Raw genomic sequence first — 16,247 nt, forward strand, 5'->3', positions numbered from 1 at the left:
ACAGCTGCAGTTTCTAAAACACCTTAAAAATGAATGTTTTGGAAACAAAGTGGTAAATAAGAATCAAGAAGCCGGAGACCCAGCCCCGTGCCTCAAGCAGAAATCTTCTCAGTCCTTTGGTTTTTTAGGTACCTTGTTGCTCCTTTTGCTTGCCACTAACCATTTCAGAAGAAAAGTACACATGTAGGTTCCTAAAGACAGTGCCTTGCAGCTGTGGAAGACTGAAGAATGTCACCACAATGCTGTATTTGAGACTTAGCAGCCCTTTCCCTGGTGCCGGTTTTGGATAGTTTGTTGAGAGGAGTGATGGCCATTGCTCCTGAGCTATTGAGCAAAATATTAAAGCCTCTTGGCTTTAAACAGGAGAGCAATCCCCTGCAAGTTGTGGGGGGAAGGACAGCTTGTGGCATGATTCGGGTGCAAACTGATCAGCTCTCCCAGTGACTCCGTCCTCTGATATAAGATGAGGTGCAGCTGGTCTGTTGTAAATGCGCAGCATGGTCCCAGAGCCAATGTAGTGAATGTTGTCCCGAGCAGATCTGAGGAAGTGTTTCCACTAAGTGCTGGGATGCCAGTTTTCTTAGAAGGCCTTAGAAGCTAGTCCTGGGCTAGAGTGTAGTGCTGGGAAACAGGAGGTAGGTTTTGAGGAGCCTCATGTTGGGATGACATTAACCTGAACATGTCCTTGTCTCCATCTCCTGGTAACCCCACTTTAAAACACAAGTGTGTTTGTTGGTACATGGTAATTGTTCCCTGTGGGTGCATGACAACAATGTCAGTATTCATGTCATACTGTGTTATCTTGGGTGTATGTTGTGGTGTCTGGCTTTGATGAGCAATATGACTTTCTGAGCTCATACTAGAGCAGTCAGGTGCTCAAATCCACAGGATAGTCTGCGGCAAACTGACTGTTAGCTTTGCAGACTGTGGGAGGGAATGACCCAGGCCTGCAAAATTCTTTCCTAGCAGTAAGAAACCTGCTGTCATAGAGCAAAAGCATGGCTTATCCTGTCTTGATGCCAGGAGTGATGAAGGCTGCTTTTTCTGCTTTTCAGGACCAAGGTCCTTTTTGGGCTAGAAAAGAGGACGTGAATTGCAGTTAGCAGCTCGAGCACAATAACACTTCAGCGGAGCAAAGCCAATGGGAGTTTAGAGCCTCAGGGCTACTTAGCAAGAAGTTAGTGTGTCTTACAGCGAAAATGTGTACCTTGAAGGAGCTGAGAGGGGGATTACTCCAAGAGGGGTTCTCAGATGGGAGATGACATGATGCTGCTTAGTCAGGAAGGGGAATCTGCAATTTGATTGAGAAGTGAACAATGACCAGAAATGGCCCAAAACTTCCACACAACAAAACAACTATAAAAGGCATATAAAGGCATATAAAAGGTCTGTGGGACCCCAAAGTACAGTCACAACAGTCTGGAAGGAGTTCTTGTCATATTTTAGAAGTTGTAGTCTGATTGCTGTAGTTGGCAAGTTCACTGGAAAACATGCTGCTGGTGAGAAGGCAGTTAATGCTCTGTGACCTCCCAGGCTGGTAAAACCTGGAAATCCTCTAAAAATTACTGTAGTACCTGAGAGGAGGGGATCATGATAAGTGGTGGTATAGATATAAAGCTGCTGAAGCTAGTCTCTTTCATTATGAGCAGGCTGGTATGCTCCTCCTTCATCTCCATACTGTGGTTTCTTTGCCAGGAGGACATTTCGGCTCTCCGTGTGCTGTCTGCCACTGGACTATGAAATAGTCTCCTGTGCGTATGTACATGTGTGCAAGTGTGGGTGTCAAGAAAGAGCAGGATGGCGAATAGGCTATATACCTTTGGTGGAATGTGTTGGGATAATTCTTTGTCAATATTAAGTGTGGTTTCTTGTAAATTTTGCAGAATTGAAGTGTTGCATAGTTTTTGAAAGAACCAATCCCTCTACAAAAAAAAAATAATTCAAAATACTGAGGTAAATTAGTGTGCTGATTTGAGAGAAGCAAACAGAAAATTTTACACAGATAATCCAGGCTCATTAAAATCCATGGTAAACCGGGTCCAGACTTGACTGGAGATGGTCAAAGGAGAGGCTGATTGAATGGTGAAGGGGTATTGAGATATTTTTTTTTAATTGCTGGTATATGAAGAATGTATATTTGCAGTGATAAATGTTTTTAAGTCCCTTTTGTAATAGGATATTGATATTTCTATAAACTAACATCCTCTGCAATTACAGGAATAGAATAATCAGGTTGTCTGGTATCAGTGAAACGAGGACTTTTAGTGGTTTGAACTGCTGTTTGAAAGCTGAGCAGTTAATTCCCTCATTTCCACTATGACTGATAGAGTTTTCCAGGATGCTGGAGCTAGCATGGGTTATGATGAACCTGCACTCCTTGTTTTACCATGGGTTTGACTGAGTGTTGGTGATGATTGAGGTGCTGACTGTAGTTTGTATATTACAGAATGCTGAAGTGTACTTTCAGTCCTACAAAGCTAAACCAAAATGTGACTGCCTGTCTTTGGGGGTGGAAGGTGGAAGTCTGTGACATGTCGTGTCATCCTTCCTGATTCCTGTCATTCTTCCTGATATGTGTGAGAGAGGGCTTGAGAGAGACATTTAAGACTCTTTCTTAACTCATCTGAGTACCTCTCAACTTCTGTTTGTACAGCCTTTGCCTGTAGGGAGCAGGGGATTGTAGATATCACTCAGTACCTGTGAACCTGTAGAGTGCTCAACCTGAACAAGATCTCCCTGCTATTGTCTATTCCTTCCCCCCCCCTCCTTTTTTGCATTTAATGCAAATGTTTCTGGAATTATTTTCACTGCACTCCCAAGAAGTAGTACGGCATTATCATCTTTGCTTTGCAGGTGGAGAACTGAAGCACAAATGGAGATTACATTACTAGATAACACCTAGGTTTTAGACCCTCAGGCACCTTAGACATGAGATAATTTTTAGTATTTTGTCCTTCATTTTGAGAATTTTATCTCACATTTTGACAGGCATAACTAAAATAATCTTTACTGTCTTGTACTTCTAGATGCTTGCTGTCCCTTTTGTTTCAGTAAAACTACCTTCTTTCTGCATAGTCTATTCTTCTGCTTCCAGTGATGCTCTGTTTAGGAACCATATCATCTGCATGTACAGTTCGGATTATTCAGCTGCAGCACCATCTGAGGGACAAGGTAGCTAACTGTTTGGAAAAGCCCACAGATATAAGACTATGAGCTGAGTGTAATTAGGGATATTCAGAAATTCAGATTTAAACTGTGGGGTGTGCACTGGAACAGAACTATTATTATTTAACCTTTTGAGTAGGAGACCATTAAGGGTGACATATAAAGAGGTTTAAGGACGTTATCAACCTGCGGTGCTCAGCTCACTGTTTGAAATACCAAGGGTAATGTTAACGGGCAGTCTACCTAATATTCTTTTAAGCATAATGTTTCCCCTTTTAACTTCTTATGATCCCGAGTTCCAATTTGCCAGCTTGCACCACATGGGGTGCTCCATCTCACACCGTTCAGCTGACAACAGATCCATCACACAGATCAGCTGAAGCATGAAGCCAGATGAGTGCAGGAAAAAGCTCAGGAAATGCAACTACTTGGGTGTATATATACTGTAAAGCTCTGAATTCCTAGCACCGGATTTTTATTCACCGTGATTTAAATCAGGATTTGAAAATAAATTTTGTGTGTGTGTTTAGAATACCTGAAATAAACACAGGACTAGCCAATGTTGGGGAGGAGCATTTAATTTTCTTGCTCTGACAGAGACCTGTAATGGATCTGTAGCCATCAGTCTTGTGCTGATTGAGTGATTAGTTTAGGATAGTCAGTGTGTAAGTTTTAAAGCTGGTGAAGTTTTCTGTCTCACTGAAGACAGCCTTTATACTGAATAACTGCTTTTAAATTCAGTGTCACCAGAATCAATCTATTTAGACTTTGACAGGCTTGAGTGCTTCACTGTGCTGACCTCCATTAAACTTCCCACCCCAAAAGGTGTTTTAAAAATGTGAGATGTTACAACTCATGAGGGCAGCTTTCCCAAACTTATAAGGGTTGAATGCTCTTGAACAGGAATTGAACTTGATTTCTTTCCCTAGCTCATGTGACTTTTGTGAAGAGAACCCCTTAACATCTGTTACTCTGGTTGGTAAGTACAGCAGTGAGGTGGCCAGAGGCAGAGCTGAACAGGAGAAGATGGCTCTGATAAGGACCAGTATTCCTGTCATAGGAGTATGTTGTTTGGGATTTTCCTAACCAGAATGCTGTGGTGGTGTGACAAAATGATCCACTTAACTGCCCTTCCCTCTGAAGGTAGTGAGTTTTGGATTTTCTTTTCTGTATGTTAACAAGTTATTAAAACAAAACCACACAAAACTTAGAGATGCTGAGCAGCCTTTTTTACAGATGTATTTCAGATTCTATTTTAAACAATGTTTCCTCTAGTAAAAAAAGTCTGATATGAGTATTTTACTCTTTAAAAGGTACAGAAAGATTATATGCTATATGTAATGTTTTACAGTCTACCAGGATTATTTAGTTTTGAACTTTAAAGAACACAATTTTAAGTTCACAGTTTACAAATCTAGAAACTAGTGTTTTTAAAAAAAGTTTTTCTACAATTAAGATTTTTTTTTCTCAAAAAATATGTCTTAGTTTACTGCAGCTGTGATGCAGAATTTATAACAATAGCTAAGTACATACTGTTTTGGAAGAACAATTGTATCCACATTATCTTAAATTGTTTAGGAATTTTACCTTGACCCTTAAAGATAATGCCATTTGTCACACAGGCTATTGCTGTCTATTTTAAAAGATGCATGGTAAAATATGGCTGGATGCATGAGGTCAGAAGGAGGTCTAAGTATGTAGAGTGGTCTGAGCCAGTGCAATGAAATAAGTCTCTTAAGTGCATGATGCTTTGCATGAATGCCCAAAACCATGGAAGACTTCATTACAGCTTTTTACATATCTGTTGGACAACACATCTACTGTCGCATTTACACCAATGGTACTGCAGCCACAAAAATGGTTAATTATTGATTTGAAAAAATGGTGTGATAGTCTTAGGATGCTGCTAAGTGCTGGTAAAATGTCACTCAAAATAAAACAAAGCAGGATAAGTTAATACTAGCTATGTAGTATGGGGGCAGTTTTCCCCCTCTGGCATTTGTGACAATGAAGTCAAGGTCCAAGCACCATGTTACCTGGAAAATGGTGACATTTTTATCAGATGCTTTTTGTTTTCTCTCCCTTTATGAAGTTGCTTATCACATACAGTAGCACTTCTGAACTGTACTAATGATTTCTCTACTTGACAAGATAAATGTAAATTCAGGGATAAAAATGGCAAGTAGCTCTTTTTTTATACTTTCTCATTAGTCTGCCTGTTTGCTAAATTAGCGCAAAAAGAGAAGGTGATCTCTGGGACTGGAGCAAAGAAGTAGCATAGTTGTTAGCATGGTTGGCTCACTCCACTACAAATGTTGGATTAAAAATAGTGTTGTCGGATGCAAATTTCGATGCCTGATGGAGATCACTACACAATATATTTGAATTCCAATTAATATTGTGCATCTATTCAGAACCTTTCAGAAATGGGAAGAGATGCTGAGACCATTGCTTTTCCTAAATGTGTTTATATTAAATGAGCTATAATAAACCAGACCAGTGGGAGGTTAATTTGAATTCTGCACGTTTCTTCAGAACTGTTTAGAGCAGTAATGTTTACATGTATTTATAAACAGTTCTAAGCAAATGTAGAAATTTGGCAGATCTACATTGTACACCCACAAAATACTTCTTTCTGTGATTTTTTCAGCTTATTTTTACACTGTACATCCCACAGTGAAAATCGTGTGAGGTCAGTGGGGGAAGGTAATAAACATCAACATCAACCACTAGAGGGAGCAAGATTTCAATTATTGTAATTAAGAGTAATATAAAAATAATTATTTAGTACATTTTAAAGACTGAATAGCCAACAAGATATTCTAGTTTAACTTCCTATATAAAATAGGCCTTGTCTACTATTTTTTTTAATCCATCCTCTAACTTTTGTTTGAAATGCAATTATTTTCTTAGGTAGAAAGGCATGTAAGATTTACAGTGATGGGAAATCCACTGTTACAATGGGTAAGGTGAAATAATTTAAAACTGCTATTTTGTCTGCCTCCTGCAGTTTGAACCCCTAACTCTGCTGTGTGTGAGGGAGGGACAGGATGGAGTTCACTATTCTTACAACCTGACTCTTCCCAGAAATATCTTCCTGCTGGGGATACACACATTGAACAACCAAGGTCCTCTGTTAGCCTTGGCTAAATGGAATAAGATAAGCTTTTCAACTTGCACACTGTAGTTCAGATTTAATTATAATTTTTTTTTCTTGAACTCATCCTGACTTTCCCGCAACCTTTGGGAAATGCCACAACTAACTGTGTTTTAGCTCACCAATGCTCAATTGTATCACCTCCTTACTCCCATGAGAGATTTTCCTGCTTGTAGATCTGAGGCACGTTTATTCTTTTAGCTATACCATCATGTTAAGAGCTCCTATTTAGCTGTTTATCTCTGACAGTACCTAAATTCTTTGCGCTGTTCCTGCTTTCCAGAATCTTGCTATATATTATGTCGGTGGAGGGGGGAGGCGGGGAGTGCTTTGATAGCCTTGATGTCTAGCAAGAGTAGAATGAGTGTTGTTCAAACCAGGCTGCTTTATCCAGTGATAAACTGTCTTGTTCCTGTTGTTATTTACCTCTTCTATGTTGTTTGCTAGAAAGGTCATTATATTTTTTCCCAGATCACTGGTAGCAGTATTGAATTGTATTAAACAAAGAACGTCCACTAGAAACATTTAAGGTATAGTTGCTTTTTCAAATCTGTTGGTGAGTTTTAATGTTTCCTCTATCATGCATAATTTTTTGTGTTGTGCTACTTAAGTTATTAAAACATTGTGAGGAGGAGATGGGTTGAATATATTACAAATGTCCGAATGTATTGTCGACTGAGATGTTTATTGACCAGACTTGAAAACTCATTTGAAACAAGATCTGTTTGGGTAGACTGTTTTATGTGTTTAGTGACATTAAGTATGTTACCAAATCTGAATTCATTCCTGATGGCAGCTAGTATCCTGTTTGTCCGTTTAAAGGAGTGCTGTGGCATGACAGCTCAGTTTCACTGTTGTAGAAATTCCAGATATTCCAAGAAGCTTTGAACACAGCAATAATTGAATAAGTGACGTAGCCAGTTCCTATCTCACTCTTTCACTAATAAGTACCTGACTAAAAAGGCTCAACTAAACAAAAAACAACTCCGCTCAACCCATCTGCAAACTCAGTTCTAATCTAACATCCTTCCCAGGATGGAATGATAAGCTTTTCTTGTTCCTAGAACATGTGATTGCGTAATTTTCCTTTCCCACAAAAATAGAAAAGATCCATTAAGACAACCATTTTTTTTCTTCAATGCTTCACAAATTTATGCTCCTTATTAAGGATGAGGCCTATGGTATTAGGATTTTACTAGCCGTAGCGTCTTTGAGAACTCTTTATTATCAGTACTGTTGCTGGTGATGCCATGAAAAGCCAAAATCAGGACTCAACAGTCTGAACAACTTTTAAGCAGGTATTCTTTATTGCAGCACTGGATGCACAGGGAATCGCTCCTCCTCATATGTGTGCCCGCACAGTGTTAGCGGCATAGCTTATACAAGCTTTACATACATTTTCATTAGTTTTCCCGAGAAAAGATATACATATTCATTAACTTTTCTGAGGGCTCATCATATGCAAATGTCCTTTGCGCATGCCTGTTGGTGTCTCCAGGTGGTTGTCAGGGGTCTCTGGATGAAGGACATACTCTTCCTCACTGTGTCCCTAGTTAACTTCTGCTTTCGCGCAAACTCAGTTCTGAGATCACGTATATACTGTCCTTGAGGGATAGTCTGTTCTGGTTTAGTGTTTGCTCTGCAGTTCCTTATCTTTACAGTTCTGTACATCTGCTTTTCTAAGGTCAAATGTCATCATTGTAAATTTGTTTCGGAGCTTCTTGTCTTGAAGCCTTTCTGACTCCCCCAAAGCAACAAGTTTTAGTCACAGCACTTCTATCACTGGTGAACTACCTTCAGCCTACATCTTGCTATAAAATTGGTAAAACTTGAGCAGTTTATAATGCTTTCAGGTAGTGACTCCAGAACATTTTCATATATGTTTTGAAGAATTCCAATGCATATTAATGTAATTATCAGCATGAAGAAGGTACTTTAGGTAACATTTGCATTGGAATACTATGTGAAAAATACTGATTTATTATTGGTATTGCATTTTAGTTTTAAAGATACACTGTTCAACTTTGTAAGTACTTCATGGTGGTGCTTAATATCATTAATCAGGGTTATATAATTAAAATGTTTCTGGGGAAGAGTTTTTACTGCTATTAATTACTGGAAGTGAATGTTGACATTTTGAAATCTTTTTTGCTTATGTTTTGAATGAGACTTCTAAGGATGCCTTCTACAAGTTTGCTTTTGGAAATGTCATTTTCTTCAAAGCAAGGGCAGATTAGTCACCTTTTCTGACCTGAGCGATGTTTTTGTCTTCAAGTGAATATAAAAAGGAAAACCTAATCATCCTTGTCACCTGCTTTGTTACGTGCTACCATATGTAATGCTTTGTGATAAATAAAACTCATCATCTAAGTTACATGGTAAAGCACTGCCTAAGTGATGAAGTTGCCCGAGCTGCTTGTTGTTTTGGGATTGGCTGTATAACTGAAAGCTTAAGCAACACATGCTGTTAGGGTCATGTTTGCAGGTTCTTAACTGTTGTATTTTATATATCTATTTTTGACCACTACAGAATTCAGTGTTTTTAATTGGATGCTGCGGGAGAATTACTTACAGTTGCTGAAGATATCAATGGTGTTTTGTAGCAGGGAAATATATCTAATTGTCAGATACGCATTTATCAGTATGCCGTAGAACTGCTGCTGATAATTTTGGGTTTACATATTTTGGAACACTACCATCTGCATTGCTCAATTTTTTTGTCCAGTTCTGTATGGCAGGGGGAAGTAAATTGTGCTGGCTTACAAATCAAGACTAAATCTGGCTCTTGAGCCTGTATTTGTAGAGGATAAGCAGCACTTACTAGTATTGAGAGAGAGAGGGTCCCATTTAAGGGATAACCACTGCTCCTGCCTCTCTGCCTGATCATTCACTCCATCTGCTTCCCTTGTACTAGGCCTGGTCCTGGGCTGTCCCTCACTGAGCTGATTCAGCTCACTAAATTGGGAGAGAAAGTAGCAGCCGTGTAGTACCTGCTTAATTAGCTCACAAAACCTCATTCTCCCTTGAGATGTTTGGTTTGAAATCAGGCATTTCTGTGGCATGGAAAGTCACAAACTACAGGCACCACTTTGGAAGCTATGCTGTTTATTGACAGGCATTACAAAGTCTTTACCATCATTTACATGTTGTCCATATTAATTCGTTTAAGGTTGTTGTGGGAGTCTGCTGGACTTCTCACAACTCCTCCCTTCATTTCCATTCTTTTGTCAAAGTCTCTGTAGAGTCTTAGTATGTGTATGTCCACCAAGCACTTCAGAAAAATAATTACTCAGTCTCCTTTCTTTCAAGGCTATGCGTTAGAAAGAGCCTGACTAGTTAGCAGGAGTGTGTGTGTATCTAATTGTGTGCAGACAGCTATGGTGAAGCTACGCTTGAATCCACGAGTCACGTAACTTGGGGAGCCATTGCTTGTGATAGCCTGTGCAGGGTCTAGAAATGGAATTGCAAGGGGTTTGACCATGAGAAGCCACAATTTGAAGTGAACAATGTTCAGCATTGAACGTGGAACAGCACTCTGATCTGATTATCATACCCTCTGTTGCTATATAAATAGACAGAAACTTTTACCTAGAATTTCTTCATTCCTTTCTGCTTTTCAAAAATCCAGCTTGTCAGATTGTGAAATGTATATTGCCATACACAGGTCTGTGTAATGGCTTTGGGTATAATCATCTCTCTGGCTGTACATAGAAGGATTAAACTAATTTTCCATCAGAGCAACATTCATCTTTTATCAGGTGGGTACGATAGACTAGCCTTGCTTCATTTTTGAAAGTTTTTAGGGTATGTTTCAAAATCAGAGGCTTCTTATCATTGTTGATAAAGTGGTAGAGATTTTCACAAAGAAATCATGAGCTGAATTACAGCGTGGCCTTGCAGGAGAAAAGACAGCTAATTTTTGACATTGATAGGGAATAAGTTTTGGCCTCCATGTTCCATTATCACCCACACATGGTGTCTTTGGCTGAGTTACGGAAACTGAACTGCTTTTGTTACTTGGAGAGGGAAGGTCCTCCTTTAACTGCCTTTTAGGAAGGATGAGGAGAGGGGAGAGCTTGTAGGGTGATGACGACACTGAAACTTTTCCTGTATGATAGGTAGAATACTTTGTTTTTATTCTTTAGCCAGTGCTGTTCACAACACAGTTCCTTGGTTTAATGATTATGTATAGCTCTTTCTCCAAACATGCTGATTACAGGCAAAAACTTGTGTGCATAGCAGAGAAGATGAGGTAGCAGCGCATGTGGAGGAGGAGATGCTTTTTGGTGCTTATGTAGAGATTGGGGAATTTCCTTCTTAAGAAGTTTTAAGAAAGCAGGGTTGCCAGCAATGCCTGCCTTCACATGAACCTTTCAAACTTCACATTCAGTATGGGCAAGCATGCCTCAAAGTGAAAAGAAATGGATGAGAGGTCTTCTGTTAGAGTGGATGCAAATACTACTTCTCTGTCCTAATGGAGGGGTATAAAAAGCACAGATATGCAGGCTGGCTGGGAAGCAACCTCCTGCTGAGCCCTCATGAGAGGGGCACAGGCGGGGATTGGCCTGAACACCACCTTCTGTTGCTATTTCAGCTTTACTTGGAGAAGAAAATCTGACCTGAGGCCTGGATGGGGCTGTTTCCCATTCTTCTCACATGCAACTGGTCTCTGCTAAAATTAAGACATCTTTAGAGAAGTGTTAGATGAATCTTTTGTATTTGATCAGTGTTCAACTGACTTGTTTACAGCAGCGTGTCAGCAAATGCTGTCTGCTGGGGATTTGTACTAAGGCCTTTCATGGTAACTGCTGCGTGAACACCTTATTAAACGCCTGTCTAAACCCATTTCCTGAATAAGATAAAGTTTGACCTGTGAATTGTATAACTATCCCAATAAAATGTTCCTCTACACCCCCATAATAAACATGTTTTAGTTTGTTAGAGGACACTAGTGTCTCCTTAGCAATGTGTATTCCTAGAGGCTTTTCAGAATGAGGGCTAACATTGCAATGCCGTGTTACGTGCCGAGCTGGTATGCCGAGAGCTGTCTCACCCCGAGTGTCATGTGAGCCCTTCCAACTCTGCTCTGCAGCATCCTGTGCCACGAGTTTTCTTTCACCCAAGCAATAGACTAGTCTGTATTTACATCAGATTTTTCTTTGTTTCCCATGATTTTCCTCCTACTGTTGCAGTCTTGGGTGATTTGACCTCAGTGCTACACGATTTATCTCAGATAGCAGGCAGCACTGCATTATCACAGTAGTTCGTGTTTTTCTGAAACACAGCTCCAGCAATGCTGAGATGATGACAATTCCAGCACAAAACTTGCAGTGTGACCAAGTCTCTTAAATGTGACCCTTAGAGAAACAAAAAGGCAAAGAGAAATTTTAAGTATGTTAAAAGAACAACCTCATAGTATTTTGAAGTCACAATAAGTGTTTTTCTATACCTGACCACCATTGCTTCCAACAGCTGGAGTTTGGCATTACTGAATGACAATGCAGTAGAGTAGTAATTTTAGAAACACTTTTCTTTGTCTACTGCAGAAATGGGAAGAAAAACGCTAGTCTAGACAGAGCTGTGGAGGGTGGCGCTGGAATTAGGAGTGAAGAGACTGAGGACGCCAGCTAGCACACATGGGGCTAAAATGAGAAGCGAATGTGGACTTATGGGAGGGGGGAAAAGAAAGTCAAGAAATAAACCAGCTGAGTTGGGAGGCAGCTGGGGGACGAGAAGCAAAGGAAGAAAGTTGGGAGGAGGAAATGACTCCAAGTACCTGAAGGATTAGGTCACTGCTTTGAGTGGAAAAGATACTCAAAGCCTTTCTGTACCCTTCAATGCAGGCCTGTGTTTCGGGGTAGCTTTCTGAAATGAGATAGCTGCTAATGGAGGCGGGTGTCCCGGCTCTCTGTGGCAAAGGCCCAGTGGCTGGAGTGGCAGGCAGCCGACGTGAAAAACAGTAATTAACTACCTGTACTGTCAGTTCTCCCGGGGTAGTCACGACGTAATGGCAACGATGTACATTTAAAGAGGGCCCCGAACCCGCGGGACCCCCGGGAACCGGTAACGGCGGCGGAGCGCGAGGCTCTTGCGGGGCCACCCCCGCGTGGGCGCGAATGGTCGCTGCCGGGGCGGGGCCGGGGCGGGGCCTCACGGGAAAGTTGCTGCCGGCCCGAGCGGCAGTTGTCCACTCCCGCAGCCCGGAGGCCGGCTGCGTCCGGCCCGCCCGGAGTCTCCCGGGGGCTCTGTCCTTTCCTCCTCCCCGTAGTATGGCACCGAGCCCTTAGGGACGCGAAGGTAGGGAAATGGATATGTCAGACCCAAATTTTTGGATGCTCCTTTCGAACTTCACTCTGCCCCACCTGAGGAGTGGCACCCGCCTCCGCCGGACGCAGAGGTAAGGCGGCGGGCCGGGGGGCGCAGGGCGGGCCGGGGGCAGGGGGCCGCAGGGTGGGCCGGGCGGGGGCGGCCGCCGTCGCCAGGTGAGCGGCGCGGCCCCGGGCCGCCGGACTTCCTGGTCGCCGGCGGGGCTCTCGGCCGCTTGGCTTCTCCCCGTCTCGGACCGCGAGGGCTGCGGGACTCGTCTGCCAGCCCGCTGGGGTTCTCCTGGTTTGGCATTCACTTAAACCGAAGTCTCCTTGTCGCTCTGCCTCCTCTTACGCGATGTTGTGTTTTCTCCCGTTCTTCCACCCTCCCTCCTTTTCTTTTCTCTTAAAGACACTTTCAGCTTGCTTTCAAATATCTGACCTTTTATCCGGAGCAGATATACTTTATATGGACAACTCAGGATAGCTTACTTTGTTCGGTGTTCTTAAAGAGACAGGTTTGTGTAACTGCTTTTTTAGGCAGGCTAGCTGATGTTTATTAATACAGGAGTGGCCTTTTAATTTTGTAGCGTTGTCGTTGTTGTCAGAAGGGTAAAAAGGGTTTGGAAACAGTAAATGCTAAGTAAAAGTTAAAGGGTTGGGCCATCAACGGACAGAAGACTGACAGGCTTTGACACCTTGGTCATTCTTGTGCCGTGGTATCCCTTGCCATTAAGTGTATGGCTTTATCACAAGGACCATTAAGAGTTCATAGAGGTTTGTAACTGTGTTCACTAGTACCCCGTATGCCGTTTTGAGACATACGGTGGTGGTGTTAAATTACTAGATGCTTCTGTCTGTGAAACTGCCTTAAGTATTAACTTACGTATTTTCCTTGGAGAACATGTGCGAAATGTTTCTTCTCTTGCTGGCTGAAAAGCTGGCAGAAAGCAAGCAGGATAGAGGCTTAGCAGAGCTGGCTGTTCCTAAGCCTTAAGTAATCATGTACTGATATTTTTCAAAAGGAAAAAAATGTCTGTTGAACGTCAGAAAGTTAAAATAGGAAAATCCAGTGGCCTGCTTCGCATGAATGCAAAACTGTTCCTTCAGTGTATACCTATTCTTTATGTGTCTGACTTGAGGTAGCAGTAGATGCTGAGTTATTTTATAATTAATTATTATCTCTCTTGCAAATAATATTTTACTCTTATATAGCATCAACTGAGTGTCCAAATAGGCCTTGTACGTTTTCCTGCTGCAGAGGTCTCTGTTGAAAGAGGGGAACATGCTGGGGCTTTTTCAAATTGTCTTCACTTATTTAAGTAGGTTTGGACCTATGTGAAGACCTAAAAATAACTTTTGTAAAGTGTATGCCTGCATGGCAGGTCAAGGAGAGAGAGTTGGTATGCTTCACAAGACGCATGAAAAATATGTGTACCACTTGCAGGGTTCAGGTTTTTTTTTTTTAATACTTGGATGCATTCCTGATTTTCAAACACATTTAATACTGTACTGGATTTGCTGAAATATTTGAAAGAATTTTTAAAACAGCATTGAATACTGTCTCAGCATATCACATACATGGTGTATCAATGAATAGTACGTGTCGTATATGCAGTTGTGTTTTATGTATTACAGGGATATTTAATCACCTCTCTGTAGCAAAATCAGTGTGTCACAGCATTGTGAAACTAAAAAGCCATCAGTGGAATTTCAAGGCTGCTTACTCTTAATGGGCACAGATACCCTCCTTTCTCAGGCTGGTCCTCTTATGTGGATGGGAGGCTCAGTGTCTGTTGTGTTACCATCTCCAGGGGAAGGCTGACGGGCCTACTACTTCAGCTCTCTTCTTAAAGGTGGACCTGCCCCTGCACCCCTATACCCCTATTAATCTACTAATGTAAATGTAAGATCCCAGAATGATTAAACAGTCAGAAGAAATAAAAACAATAGGGACAGTACAAATTCTCCTAGTTCTGCTGCAGAACATGGCTTGGGTAAATTGAGGTACCACCTGGGTATACATGTTCTGAGCTGTGTCTCATCTGGACTGTCTTCACAGGCTCACAGCCAGCCATAGACCCAACTGTTACATGAAAGGACTGGAAGAATAGCTGCTTACTTGCCACGGGATGCCTTCCTTATTTAGAGACTGCTGCTGGGTAGTGGTAGCCACTCACGTTTTGCATAGTTTTCCAGGCATTGTAGAGGACCAAAGAGCAGGTTATGAGTAGGCTTGAAGGGAGTCTAGTTCCTGCGATCTGAATCTCCTGGCTGTGCTTAAGCAAAGTTTTGGATCCACTGATTCAAGGGAGTTTTTTTCTTAGTAGTAACACTGCCTGTGAAACTGCTGTAAAGCTAATGACAGGACTTGGTGCTTCATGGAAACTTTACAAGGGATATTCATTGTTATTTCTGGTTGTATCCACAGTTGGCTTCGGGACTCCTTGCCAACGTGAGAGCATTAATTCGATGTTTTGGTTTGTCATTTTTGCCTCTTAGGTATGTTCCTTTTGCCTGTTCAGTTACTTTTACCTATACTACTAGAATTCTTGTGGCCTGCTAGGCCCTGTCCTTTCTATGAGCACTATCCTACTTTCTTGACACTTGGGATAATGAGAATTGACTGCTAGTACTAAGAATTTTGTTTCTTTGTACAGATTTACTTGATGTAGGCATTTATTTCACTTTGTTGAGGTTCTAAGAAGTAAAGAATGAAAAGATAGTCTACTCTCCTTCAGTTTGCAGTGTTGAGCCTGGCAGCTAAGCTATAAAATGGACATAAAACTTAGTTTATGATCTTATTTGCTAACTGAAACCTTTAAGATATTTTTTTTACTTCTGTTTTCTAACAGTAGACTTAGCTGAATTTCAATTGCAGCAGCTCTTTCTAGAAGTGATACCTGAACAAGAAATAACCCAACCGTACTTTCAAGTCACAGAGTGGGTTTTCAGGACTGGTGGGTAGCAAAATTCTCTTCAATTGTAAATTGGAGGCATTTGGTATTCAAATCGCTGAGCCTATAAACGACATGGATAACACCATCCGGCTTTACAGAAAAGAAACTTGTATACCACCATGTGTTAACATCCTTTTCTATTGCTGTAGGTGTGTGGACCCTTCATAATACCAACTTCAGGTTCCTTCCTGAAATGGCATTGTCTGGAGTAGGGAACTAGGGAGAGTCTCTGTGTATGTGTATACGTTGATTTATATAGATCGATGTGTAGATTTATATGCAGATAGATGTGCACGCACGCACTTTTTTCATATGGAAAAATCACTAAGTACTTACTATTTAATTCTATACTACGTATTTAGTACTCTTCTGCCACCTTCTCTCTTCTGTCTCTGACCTTCTCTGTGTGTCTTCTACAAAACCCACAAGCCAGTGATTCTTTTTTGTGTGTGTGCTTTTCTCTTGCTTCTTTGTAGTAGTTGCACTGAAACAATGTTATTACACTCCTTCTTCCTTTAAGTCAGAGTGGGGTTTTTTTGTTTTGGTTTGTTTGTTTTTTTTCTAAAGGCATGGAATTATGAATGCTTGCCCAGTTGCTTCTCAGCCAAAGTAGACTCCTGCATGATTTGTGTTGAAACTTCATGTTAGTTGTGTACAGTC

At 41.2% G+C, this 16,247-nt stretch overlaps 1 protein-coding gene across 4 annotated transcripts in view; it reads left to right on the forward strand.

Annotated features, from left to right (window-relative positions):
- Positions 1-16,247, forward strand: part of MAST4 (microtubule associated serine/threonine kinase family member 4) — a 314,534-nt gene that overhangs the window by 190,232 nt on the left and 108,055 nt on the right. Inside the window, exon 1 of one of the 4 annotated variants that reach the window (XM_064438317.1) lies at positions 12,502-12,719. The exons of the other annotated variants lie outside the window; for them this stretch is intronic. Coding sequence (XP_064294387.1) covers positions 12,628-12,719 — 92 coding nt within the window. The 5' untranslated portion in view covers positions 12,502-12,627. Of the gene's footprint in view, positions 1-12,501; positions 12,720-16,247 lie in introns of those variants that run through there. 4 annotated transcript variants of the gene reach the window in all.

The sequence above is a fragment of the Phalacrocorax carbo genome, chromosome Z, assembly GCF_963921805.1.
Source record: "Phalacrocorax carbo chromosome Z, bPhaCar2.1, whole genome shotgun sequence".
NCBI lineage: Eukaryota > Metazoa > Chordata > Aves > Suliformes > Phalacrocoracidae > Phalacrocorax > Phalacrocorax carbo.